Raw genomic sequence first — 27,777 nt, 5'->3', positions numbered from 1 at the left:
GTATTTGGGGTCCGCTCCTGGATTTGGATTCAGTCCCGGGATTTGGGGTCACTCCCTGGATTTGGGGTCACTCCTCGGGATTTGGGCTCAGTCCCTGGGTTTGGGGTCTCTCCCCGGGGTTTGGGGTCACTCCAGGAATCTGGGGTCACTCTGTGGGTTTGGGGTCACTCCGGGTATTTGGGGTCACTCTGTGGGTTTGGGGTCACTCCGGGTATTTGGGGTCACTCCGGGTATTTGGGGTCACTCCCGGGATTTGGGGTCACTCTGTGGGTTCGCGGTCCCTCCCGGTATTTGGGGTCACTCTGTGGGTTTGGGGTCAGTCCCGGTATTTGGGGTCCCTCCCGGGATTTGGGGTCACTCTGTGGGTTTGGGGTCACTCCGGGTATTTGGGGTCACTCCGGGTATTTGGGGTCACTCCCGGGATTTGGGGTCACTCTGTGGGTTTGGGGTCAGTCCCGGTATTTGGGGTCCCTCCCGGGATTTGGGGTCACTCTGTGGGTTCGGGGTCCCCTCCCCGCTATTTGGGGTCACTCTGTGGGTTCGCGGTCCCTCCCGCTATTTGGGGTCCCCTCCCCGCTCTTTGGGGTCCGGCCCCGCCCCCTCCCCGCCCCTCCCGGGCTCTCCGGGGCTTCCCCGGTTCCGCGGGGGCGGGGGCGGGGCCGGGGCGGAGCCGCCCCCCGGGAGCTGCGGGGGCTCCGGGCGCTCCGGGCGCTCCTCCCGCGGGCGGCGGCACCGGCAGCGCGGGGATGGCGAGCGGGGGCCGCCGGTGCCTCCCGGGGCCGCTACCGGGGCCGTTCCTGGGGCTACCGGGGCTACCGGGGCCGTTCCTGGGGCTACCGGGGCTCTGCCGGTGGCTGCTGTCGGTGTCCCTGTGGCTACCGGGGCTGTCCCTGCAGCCACCGGGGCTCTGCCGGTGGTTACCGGCGATGTCCCTGTGGTTACCGGCGATGTCCCTGTGGTTACCGGCGATGTTCCTGTGGTTACCGGCGGCCGCCGCGTTCAACCTGGACGGGGCCAGCCCGGTGCTGAAGGACGGGGACCGGGGCAGCCTCTTCGGAGCGGCCGTGGCGCTGCACCGGCAGCTGAGCCCCGAGCCCCGGGCGTGGTGAGCGGGGGAACCGGGAGGACCGGGAGGATCGGGGGGAACCGGGGGGATCGGGGGGATCGGGGGGAACCGGGAGGGACCGGGAGGGATCGGGGGGATCGGGGGGAACCGGGAGGGACCGGGAGGGATCGGGGGGATCGGGGGGATCGGGGGGAACCGGGGGAACCGAGGGGATCGGGGGGAACCGGGAGGGACCGGGAGGATCGGGGGGAACCGGGGGAACCGAGGGGATCGGGGGGAACCGGGAGGATCGGGGGGGACGCGACCCCCGGGATGAGCTGGGAGGGACCCCCGGGAATGGGGGAGAGCCTGGGTGGGGGGGGCGGGTTCGGTTGAGGGGATTTGGGGGGGATTTGGGGAGTTTTAGGGCCGGGGGGTTCCTATGGCCGGGATTTGGGGGATTTTGGGCAGTTCCAGGCTTGGGGGGGATCCTGTTGAGGGGATTTGGGGGGGATTTGGGGGATTTTGGGGTGGGGGAGTTCCTATTGCCGGGATTTGGGGGTTCGGGAGCGCCGAGAGCCGCGGGGCTGAGGGGGGACCGGGACCCCCGGAGCGACCCCAGCGCGAGGGGGCGGTGCCAAAGGGACAGGGACAGAAGGGACAGGGACAGAAGGGACAGACACAGGGACAGGAGGGACAGACACAGGGACAGGAGGGACAGACACAGGGACAGGGACAGAAGGGACAGGGACGGGGACAGAAGGGACAGGGTCAGGGACAGGGACAGGGACAGGGACGGGGACAGACACAGGGACAGGAGGGACAGACACAGGGACAGGGACAGTGTCGCTGCCAGGCCGCCTGCGCGGCCCGGGGTTATTCAGCATTCGCGGGGGATGGGGGCTCTGCTCTGGGGGGCTCGGGGGGGCTCTGGGGGGCGAGCGCTGCCCCGGAGCCCTCGGCTGCAGGGACCCCCCCGGCCGGGCCCCCCCGGGCCGTGCGGCAAACGCCCACCCGCGACTGCCGTGTCCCCGTGTCCGTCTGTCCCCCTGTCCCCATGTCCTCCTTGTCCCTATATCCTCCGTGTCCCCATGTCCTACTACCCCAGTGTCCCCAATGTCCCTGTGTCCCACTACCCCAATGTCCCCATGTCCCCCTGTCCCCCTGTCCCTCTGTCCCCGTGTCCCCGTGTCCCACTACCCCAGTGTCCCCATGTCCCCGTGTCCTCCGTGTCCCCCTGTCCTACTACCCCAGTGTCCCCAATGTCCCCGTGTCCCACTACCCCAATGTCCCCATGTCCCCCTGTCCCCCTGTCCCTCTGTCCCCGTGTCCCCGTGTCCCACTACCCCAGTGTCCCCATGTCCCCCTGTCCTCCGTGTCCCCCTGTCCTACTACCCCAGTGTCCCCAATGTCCCCATATCCCCCTGTCCCCCTGTCCCCCTGTCCCTCTGTCCCCCTGTCCCCATGTCCCACTACCCCAATGTCCCCCTGTCCTCCCCGTGTCCCCCTGTCCCCGTGTCCTCCTGTCCCCATGTCCCATTACCCCAATGTCCCCCTGTCCCCGTGTCCCCCTGTCCCCGTGTCCCCCTGTCCATTCCCCTGTCTCCCCGGTTCTCCCGGGCCGTTACCGGGGGGCTCTCACCCACGGGGACCCCCGGAGCGGGCGGCTCCCATTGCGCTGTCACCCGTCCACCCCCCCTGTCCCCGCCGTGCCCCGCCCGCCCGGTGTCGCCGCGGTGTCGCCGCTGTCGCCGCGGTGTCGCAGCGCTGCCGCCCGCGCCGCGTTCCTGGCACCGAGGGCGGCTTTGGCCGCCGGTGCCCGGTGCAGGTGGTGACGGAACCGGGCTGGGCTCGGTTCCCTGGCTGTCCCCGCTGTCCCCGGTGTCCCCGGGCCGCCCTTGTCGCGCTGTCCCGGCCCCGTGGGGCGCCGGTGTCTCGGTGTGCCCGGTCCTTTTTTGGCCATGTTGCTCCGCGGTTATTTTGAGGGAATTCCGGGTTATTTTTACCGCCGCTCCCTCCCCGCCACCCCCGTGGGCTCCGCCGCGTCCCCCCCCGCGCCACCGCCGCCCCCGGGCTCCCCCCAGGCCCCGCGGCCACCGGGGACGCGCCGGGGACACTGGCGGGGGTCCCGGGGGTGTCCCCCCTCCTGTCCCCTCCGTGTCCCCTCCGTGTCCCCTCAGTGTCCCCACAGCAGCTGCTCGGCCGGGCTGGCACCGCGCCGGGCACGGGGGTGGCACAGCTGCTCCCGGGGGGGGCACGGTGACCCTCGGGGACCCCTCCCCAAATCCTGACGGGGGTCCCGGGGGTGTCTGGGGGGTGTCCGGGCTGTCCCCTCCTGTCCCCTCCTTGTCCCCACAGCAGCTGCTGGGCACGGGGGTGGCACAGCCGCACCCGGGGGATACCGGGGGGCACTCAGTGACGCTCGGGGACCCCTCCCCAAACCCTGACGGGGGTCCCGGGGGTGTCTGGGGGGTGTCCTGGGGTGTCCCCTCCTGTCCCCTCCATGTCCCCACAGCAGGGCACGGGGTGTGCCGGGCACGGGGGTGGCACAGCCGCACCCAGGGTGGGCTTGGGGACCCTCGGGGACCCCTCCCCAAACCCTGACGGGGGTCGCTGCCCTGCCAGGCTGCTCGTGGGAGCCCCCCAGGCCCGGGCACTGCCCGGCCAGGCCGCCAACATCAGCGGGGCTCTGTTCGCCTGCCCGCTGAGCGCCGAGCCCGCGGACTGCTGGAGGGTCCCCATCGATGAGGGAGGTGAGCGGGGGTCCCGGGGGTCCCCGAGGGGGGGGCCGGGCCGGGCTGAGCCCTCACGGTGCCCGCAGAGGATCCCATGAGAGAGAGCAAAGAGAACCAATGGCTGGGGGTCAGCGTCGAGAGCCAAGGGCCCGGCGGCAAAGTCGTGGTGAGCACCGGGGTGGGGACGCCGGGATGGGGACACCGGGGTGGGGACACCGGGGTGGGGACACCGGGATGGGGACACTGGGATAGGGACACTGGAGTGGGGACACCGGGATGGGGACACCAGGGTGGGGACACCGGGGTGGGGACACTGGGATAGGGACACTGGGGTGGGGACACCGGGATGGGGACACTGGGGTGGGGACACCTGGGACATAACTGAACCCATAACTGGGATGGGGACACCGAGATGGGGACACCGGGATGTGGACACCGAGATGGGGACACCGAGATGGGGACACCGGGATGGGGACACCGGGGTGGGGACACTGGGATAGGGACACTGGGGTGGGGACACCGGGATGGGGACACTGGGGTGGGGACACCGGGATGGGGACACCGGGATGGGGACACCAGGGTGGGGACACCGGGGTGGGGACACCGGGATGGGGACAGTTCTATTTGCCCTTTCTACAATTTAAACACTTTTTCTGCTGACCCACCTCCTGCCTGCTGCTTGGCTCTAATCACACTTCGGGCCCGCCTTTTGCGGCTTTTCCCCCAAAACTCTCTAAATTTCTGTGAATTCCCACAACCGCGGGCGCCTCCGGGAGGGGCTCCCGGCTCTCGGTGACCGCCAGGTGTCCCCGCAGACCTGCGCGCACCGCTACGAGCTGCGGCACCGCGTGCGGCAGCCGCTGGAGACGCGGGACGTGATCGGGCGCTGCTTCGTGCTGAGCCAGGACCTGCGGGAGCGGGACGAGCTGGACGGCGGCGAGTGGAAATTCTGCGAGGGGAGAGCGCCGGGACACGAACGGTTCGGGTTCTGCCAGCAGGGCCTGGCGGCCGCCTTCAGCCCCGACCGGCGCTTCGTGCTGCTGGGGGCACCGGGGACCTACAACTGGAAGGGTGAGGGGCGCTGGGACCCCCGCCCTGGGGAGTTTGGGGGGGCTGGGACCCATAACTGGGAGGGTGAGGGGCACTGGGACCCCCGCCCTGGGGAGTTTGGGGGGTCTGGGACCCATAACTGGGAGGGTGAGGGGCGCTGGGACCCCCGCCCAGGGAGGGTTTGGAACCCATAAACTGGGAGGGTGAGGGGCACTGGGACCCCCGCCCTGGGAGGGTTTGGGGGGTGTGGGACCCATAACTGGGGGGATGAAGGGCGCTGGGACCACCCCAGAGGGGTTTGGAACCCATAACTGGGAGGGTGAGGGGCACTGGGACCCCCACCCATGGGGAGTCTGGGGGTCTGGGGGCTGTTCCTGCTGGGGGCACCTGGGACCTACAACTGGAAGGGTGAGGGGCGCTGGGACCCCCGCCCAGGGAGGGTTTGGGGGGTCTGGGGGCTGTTCCTGCTCGGGGCACCCGGGACCCATAACTGGGGGAATGAGGGGCCATGGGACCCCCGCCATGGGGGCGTTTGGGGGTCTGGGGGGTTTGGGACCCAAAACTGGGAGGGTGTGGGGGCTGTGGGTGCTCAGGCCGAGCATGAGGGTCCCTCGGTGTCCCCATTGTCCCCTGGGGAGGGGTCCCAACTCATCCAGACGCCCTTGGAACCCTCAGGTTCCACCCTGGTGTCCCCATTGTCCCCATTGTCCCCCCTGTCCCTGGGTCCCCATTATCCCCACTGTCCCCACTGTCCCCATTGTCCCTGGGTCCCCCAGGCACCGTTCGCCTGGAGCAGCTCCAGCAGAGCTCCCTGGACCCCTCGGTGTCCCCATTGTCCCCATTGTGCCCCTGTGTCCCGGGTCCCCATTGTCCCCATTATCCCCATTGTCCCCACTGTCCCCATTGTCCCCACTGTCCCCATTGTCCCCCAATGTCCCCATTATCCCCATTGCTCCCATTGTCCCCATGTCCCCATTGTCCCCCCATGTCCCTCCTGTCCCCAATGTCCCCACTGTCCCCATTGTCCCCCAATGTCCCCGGGTCCCCGGGTCCCCATTGTCCCCACTGTCCCCAATGTCCCCGCGGGTCCCCCAGGCACGGTTCGCCTGGAGCAGCTCCAGCAGAGCTCCCTGGACCCCTCGGTGTCCCCATTGTCCCCATTGTGCCCCGGGTCCCCATTGTCCCCATTATCCCCATTGTCCCCACTGTCCCCATTGTCCCCAATGTCCCCGCGGGTCCCCCAGGCACCGTTCGCCTGGAGCAGCTCCAGCAGAGCTCCCTGGACCCCTCGGTGTCCCCACTGTCCCCAATGTCCCCGCGGGTCCCCCAGGCACCGTTCGCCTGGAGCAGCTCCAGCAGAGCTCCCTGGACCTGCTGCGCCCGGACGCCGGCCCCTTCGAAGCGGGGGGGGAGAAGGAGCAGGACCCGGCCCTGATCCCCGTGCCCGCCCACAGCTACCTCGGTACGGGGGGTGCGGGTCCCCCTGACGCCCCCGGCCGTGCCCCCTCCCCAGGGCTGCTCTTTGTGACAAACATTGAGAGCGCCGCCCCCGACCTGCGGGTGTTCCGGACCCCCGAGCCCGGAGAGAGGGTGCCCGGCGCGGCCGCGGACGTGGGGCACAATTCCTACCTGGGTTCGTGCGTGCCACGCGTGTGCCAGGCGTGTGCCAGGCGTGTGTCGCCCGTGTGCCACCCGTGTGTGACCCCCCCGTGCCGTGTGTGACACTCCCGTCCCGCTCCCAAAGGGTCCTGTGGGCACATGCATGTGCCAGGCGTGTGCCAGGCATGTCCCATGTGTGACACTCCTGTCCCCGCTCCCAAAGGGTCCTGTGGGCACACGTGTGTGCCAGGCGTGTGTCACCCATGTGTCACCCGTGTCCCATATGTGACACTCCCGTCCTGCTCCTGAAAGGGTCCTGCGGGCACACGCGTGTGCCAGGCGTGTGTCACCCGTGTCCCGTGTGTGACACTCCCGTCCTGCTCCTGAAAGGGTCCTGTGGGCACACGCGTGTGCCAGGCGTGTGCCAGGCGTGTGTCACCCATGTCCCGTGTGTGACACTCCTGTCCCCGCTCCCAAAGGGTCCTGTGGGCACACGCGTGTGCCAGGCGTGTGTCACCCGTGTCCCATGTGTGACACTCCTGTCCCCGCCCCCGGAAGGCTCCTGCGGGCACACGCGTGTGCCAGGCGTGTGTCACCCGTGTCCCATGTGTGACACTCCTGTCCCCGCCCCCGGAAGGCTCCTGCGGGCACACGCGTGTGGCGCTGTCCCCACAGCACTCCTGTCACGCGTGTCCCCGCTCGGGGGGTGGCACCCTGGGCACGCCGAGCATCACCTCTGTCCGGTGGCACCGCGGACGCGGGTGGCACCTGCAGGGATGTGGCAGTGACACGCTCAGGTGTCACCTGTGCAGATGTGACAGACCCAGGTGTCACCTGCATACCCCTGACACACCCAGGTGCCACCTGTGCACCCCTGACACACCCAGGTGTCACCTGTGCAGATGTGACACACTCAGGTGTCACCTGTGCACGCTCGTGTCCCCATGGGGACACAGCTCCTGTCCCCTCCCGTGTCCCCCCCCTGCACACGCACGCGTGTGGCCGCATCACCCCCGCCCGCCCCGCATGGCCCCACCTCTCTCGTGTCACCACCCCCGTGTCACCAATGTCACCACCCCCGTGTCACCAATGTCACCACCCCCGTGTCACCGGCCCTGTCACCACCCCCGTGTCACCGGCCCTGTCACCAAGCCCTCTCCCCATCGCTGTGTCCTCCCCATCGCTGTCCCCGCGTTTCTGTCCCCACAATTCCTGTCCCTTCAAATCATCCCCGTGTCCCCAAACCCCCCCCCATGTCCCCGCCTGTCCCCCCCCAGTGTCCCCCCCGTGTCCCCCCCCGTGTCCCCGCCTGTCCCCGCCTGTCCCCGTTGCTGTTTTTGCATGGGGGGGGGGGGGGTGCATGGATTGTGGGGGAGGGGCTGGAGCCTGGCTGGGGGCTGGGGGGGCTCAGGGGGGGCTTTGGGGGGGGCTCGGGGGGGCTCACGGCCACCCCTGCACGTGGGGGGAGGGGGGGGGGGGCTCTGCTCGGCATTGGCTGCTCTGGCCCCCAAAATCTGCCCGTCCCCCCAAAATCTGCCATTTCCACCCAAAATCTGCCATTTCCACCCCAAAATCTGCCATTTCCACCCCAAAATCTGCCCTTCCCCCCAAAATCTGCCCTTCCCCCCCAAATCTGCCATTTCCACCCAAAATCTGCCATTTCCACCCAAAATCTGCCCTTCCCCCCAAATTCTGCCATTTCCACCCAAATTCTGCCATTTCCACCCAAATTCTGCCATTTCCACCCCAAAATCTGCCCTTCCCCCCAAAATCTGCCATTTCCACCCAAATCTGCCCTTCACCCCAAAATCTGCCATTTCCACCCAAAATTCTGCCATTTCCACCCAAATTCTGCCATTTCCACCCCAAAATCTGCCATTTCCACCCAAAATCTGCCCTTTTCTTCTAAAATTTGCCCCTTTTCTCCAAACAATCTGCCCTTCTGGCAATCCACGGGCTGTCCCCGTGTCCCCTGGGCTGTCCCCGTGTCCCCTGGGTGGTCTCGGTGGTGACAGGGCTGTCCCCGTGTCCCCTGACTGTCCCCGTGTCCCCTGGGCTGTCCCGGTGTCCCCTGACTGTCCCCGTGTCCCACAGGTTTCTCGGTGGTCCCAGGGCTGGGGTGACCGAGCTGTCCCCGTGTCCCCTGGGTGTCCCCTGGGTGTCCCCGTGTCCCCTGACTGTCCCCGTGTCCCCTGACTGTCCCCTGACTGTCCCCTGACTGTCCCCGTGTCCCCTGGGCTGTCCCCGTGTCCCGCAGGTTTCTCAGTGGTCCCAGGGCTGGGGTGACTGAGCTGTCCCCGTGTCCCTGGGTGTCCCCTGGCTGTCCCCTGACTGTCCCCCTGTCCCGCAGGTTTCTCGGTGGTCCCAGGGTCAGGGTGACCGAGCTGTCCCCGTGTCCCCTGGCTGTCCCCGTGTCCCCTGGCTGTCCCCTGACTGTCCCCGTGCCCCGCAGGTTTCTCGGTGGCCGCGGGCCCGGGGCTGACACGGCCGCACGAGCTGAGCTTTGTGTCGGGCGCGCCCCGGGCCAACCACAGCGGGGCCGTTGTGATCCTGCGCACGGACAGCGCCAACCGCCTGGTGCCCGAGGCCGTGCTGGGCGGGCACCAACTCAGCTCCGCCTTCGGCCACGCCCTGGCCCTGCTGGACCTCAACAGCGACGGGTGCGGGGACACCGGGGACACCTGGGGACACCTGGGGCACCTGGGGACACCTGGGGACACCTGGGGCATCTGGGGGACCTGGGGCATCTGGGGCATTTGGGGCATCTGGGGACACCTGGGGCATTTGGGGGACCTGGGGACACCTGGGGCATCTGGGGCACCGGGGGCACCTGGGGACACCTGGGGCATCTGGGGGACCTGGGGACACCTGGGGCATCTGGGGCATTTGGGGCATCTGGGGCACCTGGGGCATCTGGGGCATTTGGGGCATCTGGGGCACCGGGGGCACCTGGAACACCAGGGACACCTGGGGACACCTGGGGACACCTGGGGCATCAGGGACATCTGGAACACCAGGGACACCTGGGGACATCTGGGGCATCAGGGACATCTGGAACACCGGGGGCACCTGGGGCATCTGGGGACATCTGGGGCATCTGGGACACCTGTCACCTTTGTCACCGTGTCACCTGTGTTACCTGTGTCACCTATGTCACCTGTGTGTGTCAGCCCTGGCATCGGGACATGGCCACGTCACCCATGTCACCCGTGTGTCACCCGTGTGTCACCCGTGTCACCTGTGTTACCTGTGTCACCCATGTCACCTGTGTCACCCGGGTCACCTGTGTGTCACCCCTGTGTCACAGGTCGCACCCATGTCACCTGTGTGTGTGTGCCAGCCCTGTCACTTGATGTCACCCATGTCACCTGTGTGTGTGCCAGCCCTGTCACTTGATGTCACCCGTGTCACCTGTGTCCCCGTGGCTGTGGCCCCAAAAATCCCCTTCCCCACCCCCTGAACCCCCCAAATCCCATTCCCCACCCCCTAAACCCCCTCCCCACACCCTAAACCCCCCCAAATCCCATTCCCACCCCCTGAACCCCTTCCCCACCCCGAGGACCCCCCAAATCCCCTTCCCCACCCCTTGAATCTCCCCTAATCCCCTTCCCCACCCCCTAAACCCCCCCAAATCCCCCTCCCCACCCCCTGAACCCCTTCCCCACCCCAGAACCCCCCAAATCCCCTTCCCCACCCCCCGAACCCCCTCCCCACCCGTGTCCGGGCCGATCCATTCCCTTTGCGGGGGGGGGGGGGGTGGTGTGGCGGTGACATCTCCGCGTCCCCCCCGCTGTCCCCAGCTGGACGGACCTGGCCGTGGGCGCCCCCCACTTTTTCGAGCGGCAGGAGGAGCTGGGGGGGGCCGTGTACGTTTACATCAACCCGGGGGGGCTCTGGGCCGGCGCCACCCCCGAGCGCCTGAGCGGCCCCCGCGGCTCCGCCTTCGGCACCGCGCTCTGCTCGGCCGGGGACCTGGACCGGGACGGCTTCGAGGGTGCGGGATCGGGGGGCATTCGGGGCTTTTGGGGGGAATTCGGGGGATTTGGGGAGGTTTGAGGGGATTTAGGGGGGTTTGGGGGTCTGGGGAGGGACCTGGACCGGGACGGCTTCGAGGGTGAGGGATCGGGGGGGATTCGGGACTTTTGGGGGGAATTCGGGGGGTTTCGGGGAGGTTTTTGGGGGGTTTGGGGGTCTGGGGAGGGACCTGGACCGGGACGGCTTCGAGGGTGAGGGGATGGGGGGGGGGCTGGGGAGGGGGTTTTGGGGGGAATTCGGGGGGCTTTTGGGGGCAATTCGGGGGATTTCGGGGAGGTTTGAGGGGATTTGGGGGGTTTGGGGGGAATTCGGGGGAATTCGGGGGGTTTCAGAGAGGTTTGAGGGGATTTAGGGGGGTTTGGGGGCTCTGGGGATGGACCTGGACCGGGACGGCTTCGAGGGTGAGGGATCGGGGGGGATTCGGGGCTTTTGGGGGGAATTCGGGGGAATTCGGGGGGTTTCAGAGAGGTTTGAGGGGAATTCGGGGCTTTTGGGGGGAATTCGGGGGGTTTTGGGGAGGTTTTGGGGGGGTTTGGGGCTCTGGGGAGGGACCTGGACCGGGACGGCTTCGAGGGTGAGGGGATTCGGGGGGGATTCGGGGGCTTTTGGGGGGAATTTGGGGAATTTGGGGAGGTTTTGGGGAGGTTTCGGGGTCTGGGGAGGGACCTGGACCGGGACGGCTTCGAGGGTGAGGGGATTCGGGGGGTATTCGGGGGTTTTGGGGGGAATTCGGGGGAATTCGGGGAGGTTTTTGGGGGGTTTGGGGGTCTGGGGATGGACCTGAACCAGGACGGGTTTGAGGGTGAGGGGATCGGGGGGGATTCGGGGCTTTTGGGGGGAATTCGGGGGAATTTGGGGGGTTTCAGAGAGGTTTAAGGGGATTTGGGGGGGTTTGGGGGTCTGGGGAGGGACCTGGACTGGGACGGCTTCGGGGGTGAGGGGATCGGGGGGGATTCGGGAGTTTTGGGGGGAATTCGGGGGGTTTCGGGGAGGTTTTGGGGGGGTTTGGGGGAGGTTTCGGGGTCTGGGGAGGGACCTGAACCGGGACGGCTTCGAGGGTGAGGGATCGGGGGGCATTCGGGGCTTTTGGGGGGAATTCGGGGAAATTCGGGGGGTTTCAGAGAGGTTTGAGGGGAATTCGGGGCTTTTGGGGGGAATTCGGGGGGTTTCGGGGAGGTTTTTGGGGGGTTTGGGGGTCTGGGGAGGGACCTGGACCGGGACGGCTTCGAGGGTGAGGGATCGGGGGGGGGCTGGGGAGGGGGTTTTGGGGGGAATTCGGGGGAATTCGGGGGGTTTGAGGGGAATTTGGGGAGGTTTTGGGGGGGTTTGAGGGTCTAGGGAGGGACCTGGACCGGGACGGCTTCGAGGGTGCGGGGATCGGGGGGCATTCGGGGGTTTTGGGGGGAATTCGGGGGAATTTGGGGGGTTTCAGAGAGGTTTGAGGGGATGAGGGGGGGTCTGGGGAGAATTCTTGGGGTTTCGGGGAGGTTTGAGGGCATTTAGGGGGGTTTTGGGGAAATTCAGGGGCTGGAGAGGGGATTTGGGGGGTTTTGGGGGGATTTGGGGAGGTTTGGGGGGGATTTCAGGGGGTTTTGGGGGTCCAGGGCCAAACCAAAACCACGTCGGGTTCAAGGGGGCTGCAGGGGGGTTCGGGGGGGATTTGGGGCAGTTTGAGAGGATTTTGGGGGGGATTTGGGGTCTGGGGATGGACCAAACCCAGAATGGCTTTGAGGGTGAGGGGTTTCGGGGCTATTTGGGGGTTTCTGGGGGGATTTCAGGGCCTTTGGGGTCTCCAAGGGCAGGGCCTGGCAGAACCGCAGCCCTCGGCCACAGCAGAATTTGTGGTGCGGGGTTTTTTGGGGGGAGGAAATTCGGGGTTTTGTTGGGGTTTTTTTTGGGGATCCCCAAAACTTTGCCGCATGAACCCCCCCAAGGGCTTCCCTGGGGAGGGATCTGAGCCCCAAAAACCCCCAAATTTGCCCAAATTTCCCCCCCCCCCAGACCTGGCCGTGGGGGCTCCTTTTGACGGCGCGGGCAAAGTCTTCATTTACCACGGCAGCGCCCTGGGCATCGTCACCCGCCCGGCGCAGGTGAGGGGGGCCCGGGGGTCCTCAGGGGGGTCCCGGGGGGTTTGGGGAGGGGTCTGGGCTCAGCCAGAGCCGCCCCCACCCCCAGGTGCTGGATGGGGAGGCCGTGGGGGTCTCGGCCTTTGGGTACTCGCTCTCGGGGGGAATGGACGTGGATGGGAACCTGTACCCCGACCTGCTGGTGGGGTCCCTGTCGGACACCGTGGTGCTCTACAGGTGAGACCCCCGCCCCGTGACCCCCTCCCCACAATTCCTGAGGATCCCCCGCCCCAGAATCCCCTGATCCCTGAGGATCCCAAAGCCTTGGAGCAGCCCCCGGTTCCTGGGACCCCCAAATTCCCCCGATTCCTGAGGATCCCAAAGCCTTGGAGGAGCCCCCGGTTCCTGGGATACCCCCCCGGAATCCCCCAAAATCCCCCAATTTCTGGGGACCCCCGGAATCCCCCAATTCCTGAGGATCCCAAAGCCTTGGAGCAGCCCCCGGTTCCTGGGATACCCCCCTGGAATCCCCCAAAATCCCCCAATTTCTGGGGACCCCCGGAATCCCCCAATTCCTGACAATCCCAAACCCCCAGAGAGGCCCCCCCCCCCATTCCTGGATATCCCCGAAATCCCTGAGCCCCCCCCAAATCCCTGAGCCCCCCAAATCCCTGAACCCCCTCCCCAAATCCCTGAACCCTCCCAAATCCCTGAGCCCCTCCCCAAATCCCTGAACCGCCCCCAAATCCCTGAGCCCCCCAAATCCCTGAGCCCCCCACCCATCAATTCCCCCTCCCAGGGACCCCCAAATCCCCCAGGAGCCCCTCCCCGAATCCCCCCGCCCCTGGGGGGTCCCGCGGGTGCGCTCAGGGTTTGGGGGGGCTCCCCCCGGGACCCCCCTTTCCCCGTCCCCCGTCAGGGCGCGGCCGGTGGTTCACGTGTCCCGGGACGTGGCGGTGCTGCCGCCGCTCATCGACCTGGAGCGGAGCAACTGCCGCGACGGGCCCGGCGTCTGGTGCGTGACAGCGGCACCCCCGTGTCCCCCGGGTCACCCCCGGGTCACCCGTGTCCCCCCCGTGTCCCCCGTGTCCCCCCCGTGTCACCCGTGTCCCCCCCGTGTCACCCCCGGGTCACCCCCGTGTCACCCGTGTCCCCCCCGGGTCACCCCCGGGTCACCCCCGGGTCCACCCCGGGTCACCCTCCGTGTCCCCCGTGTCCCCCTTGGGTCCCCCTCTGTGTCCCCCGGGTCACCCCCGTGTCCCCCGTGTCACCCGGGTCCCCCTCCGTGTTCCCCGTGTCCCCCGGCTCCCCCGTGTCCCCTGGGTCACCCCCGTGTCCCCCCCGGGTCCCCCTCCATGTCCCCCGGCACCCCCGTGTCACCCGGGTCACCCCCGTGTCCCCCCTGGGTCACCCCCGTGTCACCCGGGTCACCCCCGTGTCCCCCCCGGGTCACCCCCGTGTCCCCCCCGGGTCCCCATCGTGTCCCCCTTTGTCCCCCTCCGTGTGCCCCGTGTGCCCCGTGTCCCCCTCCATGTCCCCCGGGTCCCCCGTGTCCCCCCAGTGCCCCCCCGTGTGTCCCCACTCCATGTCCTCCATGTCCCCCTCCGTGTCCCCCCTTTGTCCCCCCAGTGTCTCCCTCCATGTCCCCCGTGTCCCCCTTTGTCCCTCCCGGGTCCCCCCGTGTCCCCCTCCGTGTCCCCCCAGTGTCTCCCTCCATGTCCCCCGTGTCCCCCCGTGTCTCCCTCCGTGTCCCCCGTGTCCCCCTTTGTCCCCCAGTGTCTCCCTCCTTGTCCCCTGTGTCTCAAGTGTCCCCCTTGTGTCCCCATCGTGTTTCCCCCTCCATGTCCCCCTCCATGCCCCCCTTTGTCCCCTCCATGTCCCCCTTTGTCCCCCTTTGTCCCCTCCATGTCCCCCGTGTCTCAAGTCTCCTCTCGTATCGCCCCCGGATCCTCCCCGTGTCCCTCTCCGTGTCCCCCCCATTGTCCCCCTCTTCCCTCCCCGTGTCCCCCGTGTCCCCCTCCGTGTCCCCCGTGTCCCCCCTTTGTCCCCCAGTGTCTCCCTCCATGTCTCCCGTGTCCCCCCGTGTCCCCCTCTGTGTCCCCCGTGTTCCCCTCCATGTCCCCCGTGTCCCCCTTTGTCCCTCCCGGGTCCCCCCGTGTCCCCCGCCACCCGTGTCCTCTCCACGTGTCCCCACCCCCGTGTGTGCCCCCCCTGTGTCCCCCTCCATGTCCCTCCATGTCCCCTGTCCCTGTCCCGTTTTGGGGGTGTCGGGACCCCCCCGGTGACCCCGTCCCCCCCCCCAGCCTGGAGGTCCGGGCGTGTTTCAGCTTCAGCGAGAGCCCGGGCAGGGACAGCGCCCCCCCCCCGCTGGGTGAGTGACCCCCGGGACCCCCAAACCTGGGGGACCCCCCCAGTCCTGTGGATCCCCCCCAATTCCTGGGGACCCCCCCATTCCAGGGACCCCCCAAACCTGGGGGATGCCCCCGTTCCAGGGACACCCCAAGCCCTGGGGGACCCCTCAGTCATGGGTCCCCCCCCCCATCCCTGGGGTCCCCCCTGTTCCTGGGTCCCCCATCCTTTGGGACCCCTCCTCATCTTTGGGCCCCCAAATCCTTTGAGCCCCCCCATCCTTGGGACCCCTCCCCATCCTTGGGACCCCTCCCCATCCTTTGGGCCCCCAAATCCTTTGGACCCCCCCATCCTTGGGACCCCTCCCCATCCTTGGGACCCCTCCCCATCCTTGGGACCCCTCCCCATCATTTCGGGCCCCTCATCTTTTGGGACCCCCCCAAATCTCCGGGCCCCCAAATCCTTTGAGCCCCTCATCCTTGGGACCCTCCTCATCCTTTGGGACCCTCCCCATCTTTGGGACCCCAAATCCTTTGAGCCCCCCATCCTTGGGACCCCTCCCCATCCTTTGGGACCCTCCTCATCCTTTGGGACCCTCCCCATCTTTGGGCCCCCAAATCCTTTGGACTCCCCCATCCTTGGGACCCTCCTCATCCCTTGGGCCCTTCCTCATCCTTCAGACCCCTCCCCATCCTTTGGGATCCCCCATCTTTTGGGACCCCCCCAAATCCTTTGAGCCCCTCATCCTTGGGACCCTCCTCATCCTTTGGGACCCTCCCCATCCTTGGGACCCCTCCCCATCCTTGGGACCCCTCCCCATCATTTGGGGCCCCCCACCTCTGCCCCCCAGAGCTGCAGCTGGCGCTGGAGGCGGACTCGGAGCGGCGCCTTCGGGGGCAGCAGCCCCGGGGCTCCTTCCTGGAGCGGGGCCCGGCCGAGCCCGAGCACCGGATCCGGGCCCGCCTGGAGCTGCCGCGGCCGCGGGAGCGGCGCTGCGTGCCCGCCACCTTCCGGCTGCACGTGCGTGCTTCGGCCTCGGCCTCCTCCTCCTCCTCCTCCTCCTCATCCTTGTCCTCAGCCTCAGCCTCCTCCTCCTCTTCCTCCACCTTCCGGCTGCACGTGCGTGCTTCGGCCTCGGCCTCGGCCTCCTCCTCCTCCTCATCCCTCATCCTCGTCCTTGTCCTCTGCTGCATCCTCATCCTCAGCCTCCTCCTCCGCCACCTTCCGGCTGCACGTGCGTGCTTCGGCCTCGGCCTCCTCAGCCTCATCCTCAGCCTCCTCCTCAGCCTCTGCCGCATCCTCAGCCTCATTCTCCTCCTCATCCTCGTCCTCATCCTCATCCTCATCCTCATCTTCATCCTCATCCTCAGCCTCATCCTTCTCTTCCTCCACCTTCCAGCTGCACGTGCGTGCTTCGGCCTCAGCCTCAGCCTCAGCCTCTTCCTCCTCATCCCTCATCCTCGTCCTTGTCCTTGCTGCATCCTCATCCTCAGCCTCCTCCTCCTCCACCTTCCGCCTGCACGTGTGTGCTTCGGCCTCAGCCTCCTCATCCTCCCCATCCTCTGCTGCATCCTCATCCTCATTCTCCCCCTCATCCTCATCCTCCTCCTCATCCTCCTCCTCAGCCTCCTCCTCCTCTTCCTCCACCTTCCGCCTGCACCTGCGTGCTTCGGCCTTGGCCCCTCTGCCTCTTCCTCATCCTCAGCCTCAGCCTCATCTTCCTCTTTCTCCTCTTCCTCAGCCTCCTCCTCATCCTCACCTTCCTCAGCCTCGCCCTCCTCATCCTCCTCTTCCTCACCATCAGCCCTGTCCCCCATCCCCATCTCCTCCTCCTCCTCCTCCTCCTCTTCATCCCCGTTCCCCCCCTTGTCACCCCCCCCGCCCATTGTTCCCCCAGGTGTCCCCAGCGCCCCCCTGACCTTCCTCCCCTCCTCCTCCTCCTCCTCAGGACGACATCCGGGACAAGCTCCGCCCCATCGCTGTCACCTTGTCCTTCGCCATCGCGGGGACACCGCGGGGGCGGCGCCGGGGGGCCCGGGGGACAGCGCTGCCCCCGCTGAGCCCCGCGCTGAGCCCGCGCCAGCCCAGCACGCTGCGCACCGAGGTGACACTGCCACCCCTGGGTCACCCCTGTGTCACCCTGGGTCACTGTGTCACCCCCTGTGTCACCCCCTGTGTCACCCCCTGTGTCACCCCCTGTGTCACTGTGTCACCCCCTGTCCCCTGTGCCAGCCCAGCACGCTGCGCACCGAGGTGACACTGCCACCCCTGGGTCACCCCTGTGTCACCCTGGGTCACTGTGTCACCCTGTGTCACCCCCTGTGTCACCCCCTGTGTCACCCTGGGTCACTGTGCCACCCCCTGTGTCACCCCCTGTGTCACTGTGTCACCCCCTGTGTCACCCCCTGTGTCACCCTGGGTCACTGTGCCACCCCCTGTGTCACCCCCTGTGTCACCCCCTGTGTCACCCCCTGCGTCACCCTGGGTCACACCCTGTCCCCCACGCCAGCCCAGCACGCTGCGCACCGAGGTGGGGACACGGTGACACTGCCACCCCTGGGTCACCCCTGTGTCACCCTGGGTCACTGTGCCACCCCCTGTGTCACCCCCTGTGTCACCCCCTGTGTCACCCCCTGCGTCACCCTGGGTCACCTCCCGCCCCCGCGCCAGCCCAGCACGCTGCGCACCGAGGTGACACTGCCACCCCTGGGTCACACCTGTGTCACTCTGGGTCACTGGGTCACCCCCTGGGTCACCCACCTGTGTCACTGTGTCTCCTCTGTGTCCCCTCAGTGTCCCCGCAGTGTCCCCGCAGTGTCCCTGCAGTGTCCCCGCAATGTTCCCCCAGTGTCCCTCAGTGTCCCCTCAGTGTCCCCTCAGTGTCCCCTCAGTGTCCCCGCAATGTTCCCCCAGTGTCCCTCAGTGTCCCCTCAGTGTCCCCGCAGTGTCCCTGCAGTGTCCCCGCAATGTTCCCCCAGTGTCCCCTCAGTGTCCCCGCAGTGTCCCCGCAGTGTCCCCTCAGTGTCCCCTCAGTGTCCCTGCAGTGTCCCCTCAGTGTCCCCATGTCCCCTCAGTGTCCCCGCAGTGTCCCTGCAGTGTCCCCTCAGTGTCCCCATGTCCCCGCAGTGTCCCCTCAGTGTCCCCACAGTGTCCCCACAGTGTCCCCGCAGTGTCCCCGCAGTGTCCCCCTGTGTCTCCTCAGCGTCCCTGCAGTGTCCCCGCAGTGTCCCCGCAGTGTCCCCGCAGTGTCCCCTCAGTGTCCCCGCAGTGTCCCCGCAGTGTCCCCGCAGTGTCCCCCTGTGTCTCCTCAGCGTCCCTGCAGTGTCCCCGCAGTGTCCCCGCAGTGTCCCCTCAGTGTCCCCGCAGTGTCCCCGCAGTGTCCCCGCAGTGTCCCCATGTCCCCATGTCCCCCCAGGTGCATTTCCTGCGCCAGGGCTGCGGCGATGACCGAATCTGCCAGAGCCACCTGGAGCTGCACCCGCGATTCTGCGCCCGCCTTGGGGACAGCGACTTCCTGGCCCTGCCCAGGTGAGGGGACAGCGCCACCGGGGGGGGGGTGGCACTGCCACCCTGGGGTCACTGCCCTGGGGAGCCCTGAGAGCCCTGGGGTGTCCCCAAGGGAGTGACAGGGACGAGGGTGGCACTGCCACCTTCACCCTGAGAGCCCTGGGGTGTCCCCAAGGGAGTGACAGGGACGAGGGTGGCACTGCCACCTTCACCCTGAGGGGACTGGGGTGTCCCCAAGGCAGTGACAGGGATGAGGGTGGCACTGCCACCTTCACCCTGAGGGGACTGGGGTGTCCCCAAGGCAGTGACAGGGACGAGGGTGGCACTGCCACCTTCACCCTGAGGGGACTGGGGTGTCCCCAAGGCAGTGACAGGGACGAGGGTGGCACTGCCACCTTCACCCTGAGAGCCCTGGGGTGTCCCCAAGGGAGTGACAGGGACGAGGGTGGCACTGCCACCTTCACCCTGAGCACCCGGGGATGTCCCCAGGGGTCACAGGTGGCACTGCCACCTCTGTGTGAGGGCCCGGGGATGTCCCCAGGGGTCACAGGTGGCACTGCCACCTCTGTGTGAGGGCCCGGGGATGTCCCCAGGGGTCACAGGTGGCACTGCCACCTCTGTGTGAGGGCCCGGGGATGTCCCCAGGGGTCACAGGTGGCACTGCCACCTCACCCTGAGTGCCCGGGGATGTCCCCAGGGGTCACAGGTGGCTGTGCCCGCAGGGACGAGGATGGCGCTGCCATCTTGGCCATCAGTGACCAGAAGGACGTGGCCCTGGAGCTGCAGGTGACCAACGAGCCCTCGGACCCCGCGCAGCCGCACAGGGACGGGGACGACGCCCACCAGGCCCTGCTGGTGGCATCGCTGCCCCCAGAGCTGCCCTACGCCGCCATGCGGGCCGAGGAGAGCGCGGTGAGACGGGGACACGGGGACACTGGGGACAGGGGGGACACGGGGGACACTGGGGACACTGGGGACACTGGGGACACGGGGGACACTGGGGACACTGGGGACACTGGGGACACGGGGGACACTGGGGACACTGGGGATACAGGGGGGACACTGGGGACACTGGGGACACTGGGGACAGGGGGGACACTGGGGACACTGGGGACACAGGGGGGACACTGGGGACACTGGGGACACTGGGGACACGGGGGACACTGGGGACAGGGGGGACACTGGGGACACTGGGGATACAGGGGGGACACTGGGGACACTGGGGACACTGGGGACAGGGGGGACAGGGGGGACACTGGGGACACTGGGGACACTGGGGACACTGGGGGACACGGGGGACACTGGGACACTGGGGACAGGGGGGACACTGGGGACACTGGGGGGACACTGGGGGGACACTGGGGACACGGGGGACTTGGGGGACACTGGGGACACTGGGAACAGGGACAGGGATGGGGACAGGGACATGGAGGGACAGCAGGGGACAGCTGGGGACAGGGGACGGGGACACAGGGGACAGGGATGGGGACAGGAGGGGCGGGGGGGACGGTTCTGGGGCTGACCCTGGGGGGCCTTCAGGGACAACGGGGTCACACTGGGGGTGCCCTCAGAGTTGGGGTCACTCTGGGGTCACTCCGGGGTCACTCTGGGGTCACTCCAGGGTCACTCTGGGTCACTCTGGGGTCACTCTGGGTCACTCTGGTGTCACTCTGGGGTCACTCCGGGGTCACTCTGGGGTCACTCTGGGGTCTCTGGTGTCACTCTGGGTCACTCTGGGGTCACTCTGGGGTCACTGGGGTCACTCTGGGGTCTCTGGGGTCACTCCGGGGTCACTCTGGTGTCACCCCGGTGCCCCAGGGGGGCTCAGCCCTGTCCCCCCCTCCCCAGGACAAGGTTTTGTGCTTGGCCAACGCGAACGGCTCCAGGGTGGAGTGCGAGCTGGGGAACCCCCTCAAACGCGGGGCCCAGGTGGGCGCAGCCCCCTCCCCACCCCCCCCGCCCTCCCCGACCCCCGCCCACCCCCCAGCGCTCACCTGCCCCTCCCCAGGTGCGCTTCTTCCTCATCCTCAGCACCTCGGGCGTCTCCATCCACACCACGGAGCTGCAGGTGCTGCTGGAGCTGTCCACGTGAGCCGGGACCGGGGGCACCGAGACCCCCGGGACTGGGGGATGGAGACCCCGGGTGGGGCTGGAGACCCCCGGGATTGGGGATGGGACCCCCAAAGTGGGGCTGGAGACCCCCAAAGTGGGGCTGGAGACCCCCGGGATTGGGGGCTGGAGACCCCCGGGATTGGGGGATGGAGACCCCCGGAGTGGGGCTGGGGACCCCCAAAGTGGGGATGGAGACCCCCGGGATTGGGGCTGGAGACCCCCAAAGCGGGGATAGAGACCCCCAAAGTGGGGATGGAGACCCCGGGGATTGGGGGATGGAGACCCCCGGGATTGGGGGATGGAGACCCCCAAAGTGGGGATGGAGACCCCCAAAGTGGGGATGGAGACCCCCGGGGTGGGGCTGGGAACCCTCAAAGTGGGGCTGGGGACCCCCGGGATTGGGGATGGAGACCCCCGGGGTTTGGGGATCCCAGGATTGGGGGGATGGAGACCCTCGGGATTGGGGATGGAGACCCCCGGGATTGGGAGGCAGAACCCGGAGATGTTGAGGGTGAGAGCTTGGAGGAATTTGGGGTTTGGAACCCCCAGGATTTGGGGTTTGGAGCCCCCAGGATTTGGGGTTGGAGCCCCCAGGATTTGGGATGGAGACCCCTGGGTTTGGGGGCTGGAATCCCAGGGGATTTGGGATCAGACCCCCAGGATTTGGGATTCAGAGCCCCCAGGATCTGGGGGCTGGAATCCCAGGGGATTTGGGATCAAACCCCAGGATTTGGGTACCAGATCCCTGCAGGATTCGGGGACAAAACCCCGGCAGTTTCACCCCCCGGCCCCCCAACATTCAGGGTCGGGGGGCTGCGATTTGGGGTCCAACCCCCCCCGCACGGCCTTTGGGGTTTTTCCTTTTGGGGTTTCACCCTCCCGACCCCAAATGCCCCCCAGGACCAGCGAGCAGCCGGGGCTGGAGCCGGTGGTCGCCCGCGCCCGCGTGGTCATCGAGCTGCCCCTGGCCGTGACCGGGTCAGTGGGGTCGGGGTTTTGGGGTGCCCAGGGGCGGTTTTGGGGTCGGGACCGCCCCCCCCCTCACAGCAGGGATGTCCCCACAGCGTGGCCGTGCCCCCCAGGCTGTTTTTTGGGGGGCAGGTGCTGGGGGAGAGCGCGGTGAAGAGGGAGAGCCAGGTGGGCAGCGCCGTCCGCTTCGAGGTCACGGTGAGAGACCCCAAAATGGAGACCCCAAAACGGACCCTAAAACAGAGACCCCAAAATGGAGACCCCAAAATTACAGACCCCAAAACAGACCCTAAAACAGAGACCCCAAAATTAAAGACCCCAAAACAGACCCTAAAACAGAGACCCCAAAATTACAGACCCCAAAATTACAGACCCCAAAACGGACCCTAAAGCAGAGACCCCAAAATGGAGACCCCCCAAAATGGGTCCCAAAACGGAGACCACCCCACTGCCCCAGGATCCCAAAACCAAAATGGGGTCGGGTTCCATAAAGGGTTGGTTTTGGGGTCAGGGCTGTTTTTTGGCTCGGGGTTGATTTTGGGGTCGGGGTTGATTTTGGGGTCAGGGTTGATTTTGGGCTCGGGGCTGTTTCTGGGCTCAGGGTTGATTTTGGGTTCAGGGCTGTTTTTTGGGTGCTGTTTATGGGGTCATGGCTCCATGCAGGGGCTGTTCTTGGGGTTGGGGACTATTTTTGGGCTCGGGGCTGTTTTTGGGGTCCTGGCTGTTTCTGGGGTTGGGGCTGTTTTTGGGGTCATGGCTCCATGCAGGGGCTGTTTTTGGGCTTGGGGGCTGTTTTTGGGGTCCTGGCTGGTTTTGGCTATTTTTGGGGTTGGGGGCTGTTTTTGGGCTCAGAGTTGTTTTTGGGGTTGGGTGCTGTTTTTGGGGTCCTGGCTGTTTTTGGGGTTGGGTGCTGTTTTTGGGGTCATGGCTCCATGCAGGGGCCGTTTTTGGGGTTGGGTGCTGTTTTTGGGGTCATGGCTCCATGCAGGGGCTGTTTTTGGGCTCGGGGCTGGTTTTGGGCTCGGGGCTGTTTCTGGGGTCACTCCTGGGGTCCCGCCCGTGCCCCGCAGGTGTCGCAGCGGGGGCCGGTGCTGAGGAGCCCCGGCTCGGCCGCCCTGACCGTGCAGTGGCCGCTGGAGCTGCCCAATGGGAAGTGGCTCCTGTACCCCCTGAGCCTGGAGCTGGGCACCCCCCCCGTGCCCTGCAGCCCCCCGGGCAACCCCCTGCGCCTCGCCCTGGTGAGCCCGGGGGACAGCGGGGACAGCGGGGACAGCGGGGACAGGGGTGGCCAAAGGTGTCCAGGGGTGTCCAAGGGATGGCCAGGGGTGGCCAGGGGTGGCCAAAGGTGTCCAGGGGTGGCCAAAGGTGTCCAGGGGTGGCCAGGGGGTGGCCAGAGATGTCCTGGGGGTGTCCTGGGGGTGTCCAAAGGTGGCCAAAGGTGTCCAAGGGATGTCCAGGGGTGGCCAGGGGTGGCCAAAGGTGTCCAAGGGGTGTCCAGGGGTGGCCAAAGTGTCCAGGGGTGGCCAGGGGTGTCCTGGGGGTGTCCTGGGGTGTCCAAAGGTGGCCGGGGGTGGCCAGGGGTGCCCAGGCAGTGTCCAGGGGTGGCCAAAGGTGGCCAGGGGTGTCCAAAGGTGGCCAGGGGTGGCCGGGGATTGTCAAAGGTGGCCAAAGGTGTCCTGGGGTGTCTGGGAGGGGGGGACAAGGGTGTTCAGGGGTGCTCAGGGGTGTCCAGGGAGTGCCCAAGGATGTCCTGGGGTGCCCAGAGATGTCCAAGGGATGTCCAGGCATGGCCAAAGGTGTCCAGGGGTGTCCAAGGGATGTCCAAGGGTGTCCTGGGGGTGTCCTGGGGGTGTTCTGGGGTGTCCAGGGGGTGTCCAGGGGTAGCCAGGGGTGTCCTGGGGTTGCCAAAGGTGGCCAGAGGTGTCCAAGGGATGTCCAGGGGTGTCCAAAGGTGTCCAGGGGGTGTCCAGGGGGTGTCCTGGGGGTGTCCTGGGGTGTCCAGAGGTGCCCGGGGGTGCCCGGGGGTGCCCGGGGGTCCCTGTCCCACCCCCCCCACGCCCATCTTTGCCCCCCCAGGAGTCACCAGGCCGGGAGGGCCCCCCTGAGGAGCCCCCGGCCCGCTCGTGGTGGGTGCCCGCGGGGAGGAAGAGGAGGAACGTGACCCTGGTGAGGGGGGGCCCTGCCTATGGGGTTTGGGGTCCTCCTCCTTTGGGGGGCCTCTGTTCCCAGGATCCCCCTGTGGTCCCAGTGCCCCATTTTGGGCTGTCCCCATTCCCTGGGTGTCCCCTCCATCCCTCAAAAAGAGAAACCCCCACTCCTGGGGTGTCCCCCCCGCCATCCCTGGGATGTCCCCACACTGTCCCCCTACCCCCAAGGTGTCCCCTCACTGTCCCCTCACTGTCCCAGGACTGTGCTGCCGCCCGTTCCGGTGTCCCCCAATCCCCGGGATGTCCCCACACCCCCGGGGTGTCCCCACGCTGTCCCCTCGCTGTCCCCTCACTGTCCCCTGGCTGTCCCAGGACTGTGCCCGGGGCACGGCGCGCTGCCGCCCGTTCCGGTGCCCGCTGCCGTCGCTGGAGCGCTCGGAGCTGCGGGCGCGGGGCCGCCTCTGGAACGGGACCTTCCTGGAGGTCAGCGAGAGACCCCCGGGGTGGGTGGGGAGGGGGCTCAGCCCGGCCTGGACCCCTCCCCAAATCCCCAATTCCCCAATCCCCAAATCCCAAATTCCCCAAATCCCCAAATCCCCAAATCCCCAAATCCCCAATCCCCAAATCCCCAATTCCCCAATCCCAATTTCCCAATCCCCAATTCCCCAATTCCCCAAATCCCAAATTCCCCAAATCCCCAATTCCCCAATTCCCCAATTCCCCAATCCCCAAATCCCCAATCCCCAAATCCCAATTTCCCAATCCCCAATTCCCCAATTCCCCAAATCCCCAAATCCCCAATCCCCAAATCCCCAGTTTCCCAATCCCCAAATCCCAATTCCCCAAATCCCCAATTCCCCAATCCCCAAATCCCCAATCCCCAATTCCCCAATCCCCAAATCCCCAGTCCCCAAATCCCAAATTCCCCAAATCCCCAATCCCCAAATCCCCAATTCCCCAATCCCCAAATCCCCAATTCCCCAATCCCCAATCCCCAAATCCCAAATTCCCCAAATCCCCAATCCCCAATCCCCAGTTTCCCAATCCCCAAATCCCCAATTCCCCAAATCCCCATCCCAGGAGTTCCTGGACGTGGAGAACCTGGAGCTGATCGTGCGCGCCGGGGTCTCGGTCTCCTCCCCCCGCGGCAACGTCGTCATCAGGGACGCGGTGGCACAGGTGGGGACACCCCTGGGGACACCCCTGGGGACACCCCTGGGGACACCCCTGTACCCTCGGACACCCCTGGGGACACCTGGGGACACCCCTGGGGACACCCTCATGGACACCCCTGGGACCCCCTGGACACCCCCAGGATCTCCCCAGCGCCCCCCCCTCCGATGTCCCCAAGCCCCTCCAGTCCCCCTCGATGTCCCCATGGCCCCATTGATCCCCCGTGACCCCAGTGTCCCCTGGGTGACCCCTGTGACCCCAATGACCCCTGGGTGACCCCTGTGACCCCGCAGATGTCGGTGTCCCTGCACCTGGACCCGGGCGTGGCCGTCACCGCTGTCCCCTGGTGGGTGCTGCCCCTGGCGGTGCTGCTGGGGCTGCTGCTGCTGGCGCTGCTTGTGCTGGGGCTCTGGAAGGTGAGGGACCCCCCTGCTATCGCGATATGGCACGATACGGCACGGCATATCACGATATGGCACCATAGAGTGCGTCATATCGCGATATGGCACCACAGAGCACAGCACGTCGCGATAGGGCACGACACAGTGTGGCATATCACGATATACCCCTTGCTGTCCAGCGCCATATCGTGATATCTCATACTGTCTGGTGCCATATCACAATATATCCTCCACTCTCTGGTGCCATGTCACGATATATCCCATGCCCTCTGGTGCCATATTGCGATGTCCTGTGCTCTCCAGTGCCGTATCGCGATATCTCCCTTGCTGTCCAGTGCCATGTCACGATATCTCATGCTCTCTGGTGCCATGTCATGATATACCCCACACTGCCTGGTGCTGTATTGCGATATCTCACTGTGTCCAGTGTCATATCGTGATATCTCACTGTGTCCGGTGCCATATTGCGATATATCACTCTGTCCAGTGCCATATTGTGATATCTCACTCTGTCCAGTGCCATATTGCGATATATCTCAGTCTGTCCGGTGCCATATCGTGATATATCTCACTCTGTCCGGCGCCATATCGCGATATAGCCCACGGTCTGATGCCATATCGCGATATATCTCGCTGTCGGGTGCCATGTCGCGATATACCCCGCGCTGGCCGCTGCCATGTCGCGATATCTGCGTGCCCTGTCTCCCCCAGCTGGGTTTTTTCCGGCGGGCGGCGGCGGCCCCGCCCCCGGCCGTGCCGCGGTTCCGGGCCGTGCGCATCCCGCGGGAGCAGCGGCCGCAGGCCCGCGAGGGCCACACCGGGACCATCCTGCGGCCACAGTGGGCGGCCGGACCCACAGACAGGGACGGGGACGGCGCCGCGCCCGGGCCTGCCTGACGGACACCGCATGGACAGACGGACACACCTGTGGACAGACGGACACGGCACGGACATGGGGATGGACACGGCATGGACATGGGAGGGACCCACGGACAGGGACGGGGACGGCGCCGCACCCGGACCCGCCTGACGGACACCGCATGGACAGACGGACACACCTGTGGACAGACGGACACGGCACGGACACGGGGATGGACACGGCATGGACATGGGAGGGACTCACGGACAGGGACGGGGACGGCACCACGCCCGGACCCGCCTGATGGACACGGCATGGACAGACGGACACGGCTGGAGAGACGGACACGGCACGGACACGGGGATGGACACCGCATGGACATGGGAGGGACTCACGGACAGGGACGGGGATGGCGCCGCGCCCGGACCCGCCTGACGGACACGGCATGGACAGACGGACATGGCTGGAGAGATGGACACGGCTGGACAGACGGACACAGCACGGCTGGACAGATGGACATGGGAGAGACAGAGACAGCACTGCGCCCAGACCCGTCTGATGGACACCCACGGACAGACAGACATGGCATGGACAGATGGACACGGCATGGACACGGGGATGGACACGGGATGGACACGGGGATGGACAAATGGACATGGGGATGGACAAATGGACATGGGGATGGACATGGGGATGGACAAATGGACACAGGGGTGGACACAGGATGGACAAATGGACACGGGACATGGAGAAATGGACACGGGATGGACAGATGGAAACGGCACAGACACGGGGATGGACATGGGATGGACATGGGGATGGACAAATGGACATAGGGATGGACGTGGGGATGGACAAATGGACACAGGGGTGGACATGGGATGGACAAATGGACACGGGACATGGAGAAATGGACACAGGGATGGACACGGGGGTGGATGCGGGGATGGACAAATGGACACAGGGGTGGACACAGGATGGACACAGGACATGGACAAATGGACACAGAGATGGACCCAATATGGACACAGGGATAGGGACAGGGACAGGGACAGACCACGGACACCCAGATCCACCCAAGGGACATCCAAGGTGGACACAGGGTGGACTCGGGATGGTCACGTGATGCACTCAGGACGTGGGATAAGGGAGAAAGGACACGGACACGGACACAGGACAGGGGACAGGGGACACGGACACAGGACAAGGACAGGGATGATCCCTGGCTGTGCCCCATGGAGGCCCCATGGAGGCCCCGCCATGTCCTGGAGCTCCCAGGATGGGCAGTGGCCGGACAGAGCCATGGCCCCAGGGGTCAGTTCGGCCCCGGGGGTCACTTTGTCCCCACGGGTCACTTTTTGTCCCCAATAAAAGGCGCTGACCCCACATTGACCTCGAGTGCTTCTTCAGTGTCCAGGGATTGCCGCCATGATGGGTGTGGTGGCCATGATGGGTGTGGCAGCCGCCATGATGGTTTATGGCCGCCATGATGGGTGTGGCAGCCGCCATGATGGTTTAAGGCCGCCATGATGGGTGTGGCAGCCGCCATGATTGTTTATGGCCGCCATGGTGGGTGTGGCAGCCGCCATGACGGTTTAAGGCCGCCATGATGGGTGTGGCAGCCGCCATGATGGTTTAAGGCCGCCATTATGGGTGTGGCAGCCGCCATGACGGTTTAAGGCCGCCATTATGGGTGTGGCAGCCGCCATGATGGTTTAAGGCCGCCATTA

The 27,777-nt window shown here is 66.6% G+C and overlaps 1 protein-coding gene across 2 annotated transcripts; it reads left to right on the top strand.

Annotated features, from left to right (window-relative positions):
• The first annotated feature begins 839 nt into the window (after window positions 1-839).
• ITGA7 (integrin subunit alpha 7) lies at window positions 840-27,433 on the top strand. Of its 2 annotated transcripts, XM_066567766.1 has the most exons (25): window positions 840-1,105; window positions 3,671-3,798; window positions 3,867-3,946; window positions 4,596-4,851; window positions 6,161-6,292; window positions 8,882-9,089; window positions 10,230-10,423; window positions 12,466-12,554; window positions 12,640-12,767; window positions 13,450-13,545; window positions 14,834-14,901; window positions 15,730-15,899; window positions 16,828-16,983; window positions 18,295-18,407; window positions 19,109-19,298; window positions 20,235-20,315; window positions 20,395-20,474; window positions 21,399-21,476; window positions 21,563-21,665; window positions 22,538-22,705; window positions 23,544-23,633; window positions 23,987-24,097; window positions 24,695-24,793; window positions 25,081-25,203; window positions 25,900-27,433. In XM_066567766.1, exons 1-25 carry the CDS (start codon window positions 927-929, stop codon window positions 26,083-26,085), a joined length of 3,306 nt encoding a protein of 1,101 aa, XP_066423863.1. In that variant the 5' UTR covers window positions 840-926; the 3' UTR covers window positions 26,086-27,433. The 2 variants fall into 2 exon arrangements, with proteins under 2 accessions (XP_066423863.1, XP_066423864.1); XM_066567767.1 differs by lacking the exon at window positions 6,161-6,292.
• The last annotated feature ends 344 nt before the right edge of the window (window positions 27,434-27,777 follow it).

This window comes from Molothrus aeneus, chromosome 30 (genome assembly GCF_037042795.1).
Source record: "Molothrus aeneus isolate 106 chromosome 30, BPBGC_Maene_1.0, whole genome shotgun sequence".
Classification (NCBI taxonomy): domain Eukaryota; kingdom Metazoa; phylum Chordata; class Aves; order Passeriformes; family Icteridae; genus Molothrus; species Molothrus aeneus.
The sequence above is the reverse complement of the archived record's forward strand: the minus strand, read 5'-3'. Positions and strand labels throughout refer to the sequence as shown.

Bases quoted from the DNA above. Each gene is read 5' to 3' on its own strand.
- ITGA7 (XM_066567766.1), top strand. From the start codon at position 927: ATGTCCCTGTGGTTACCGGCGATGTCCCTGTGGTTACCGGCGATGTTC. The intron at 21,477-21,562 runs GTCAGTGGGGTC...ATGTCCCCACAG, and splicing joins CTGCCCCTGGCCGTGACCGG to CGTGGCCGTGCCCCCCAGGC. The intron at 24,098-24,694 runs GTCAGCGAGAGA...TCCCCATCCCAG, and splicing joins GGAACGGGACCTTCCTGGAG to GAGTTCCTGGACGTGGAGAA.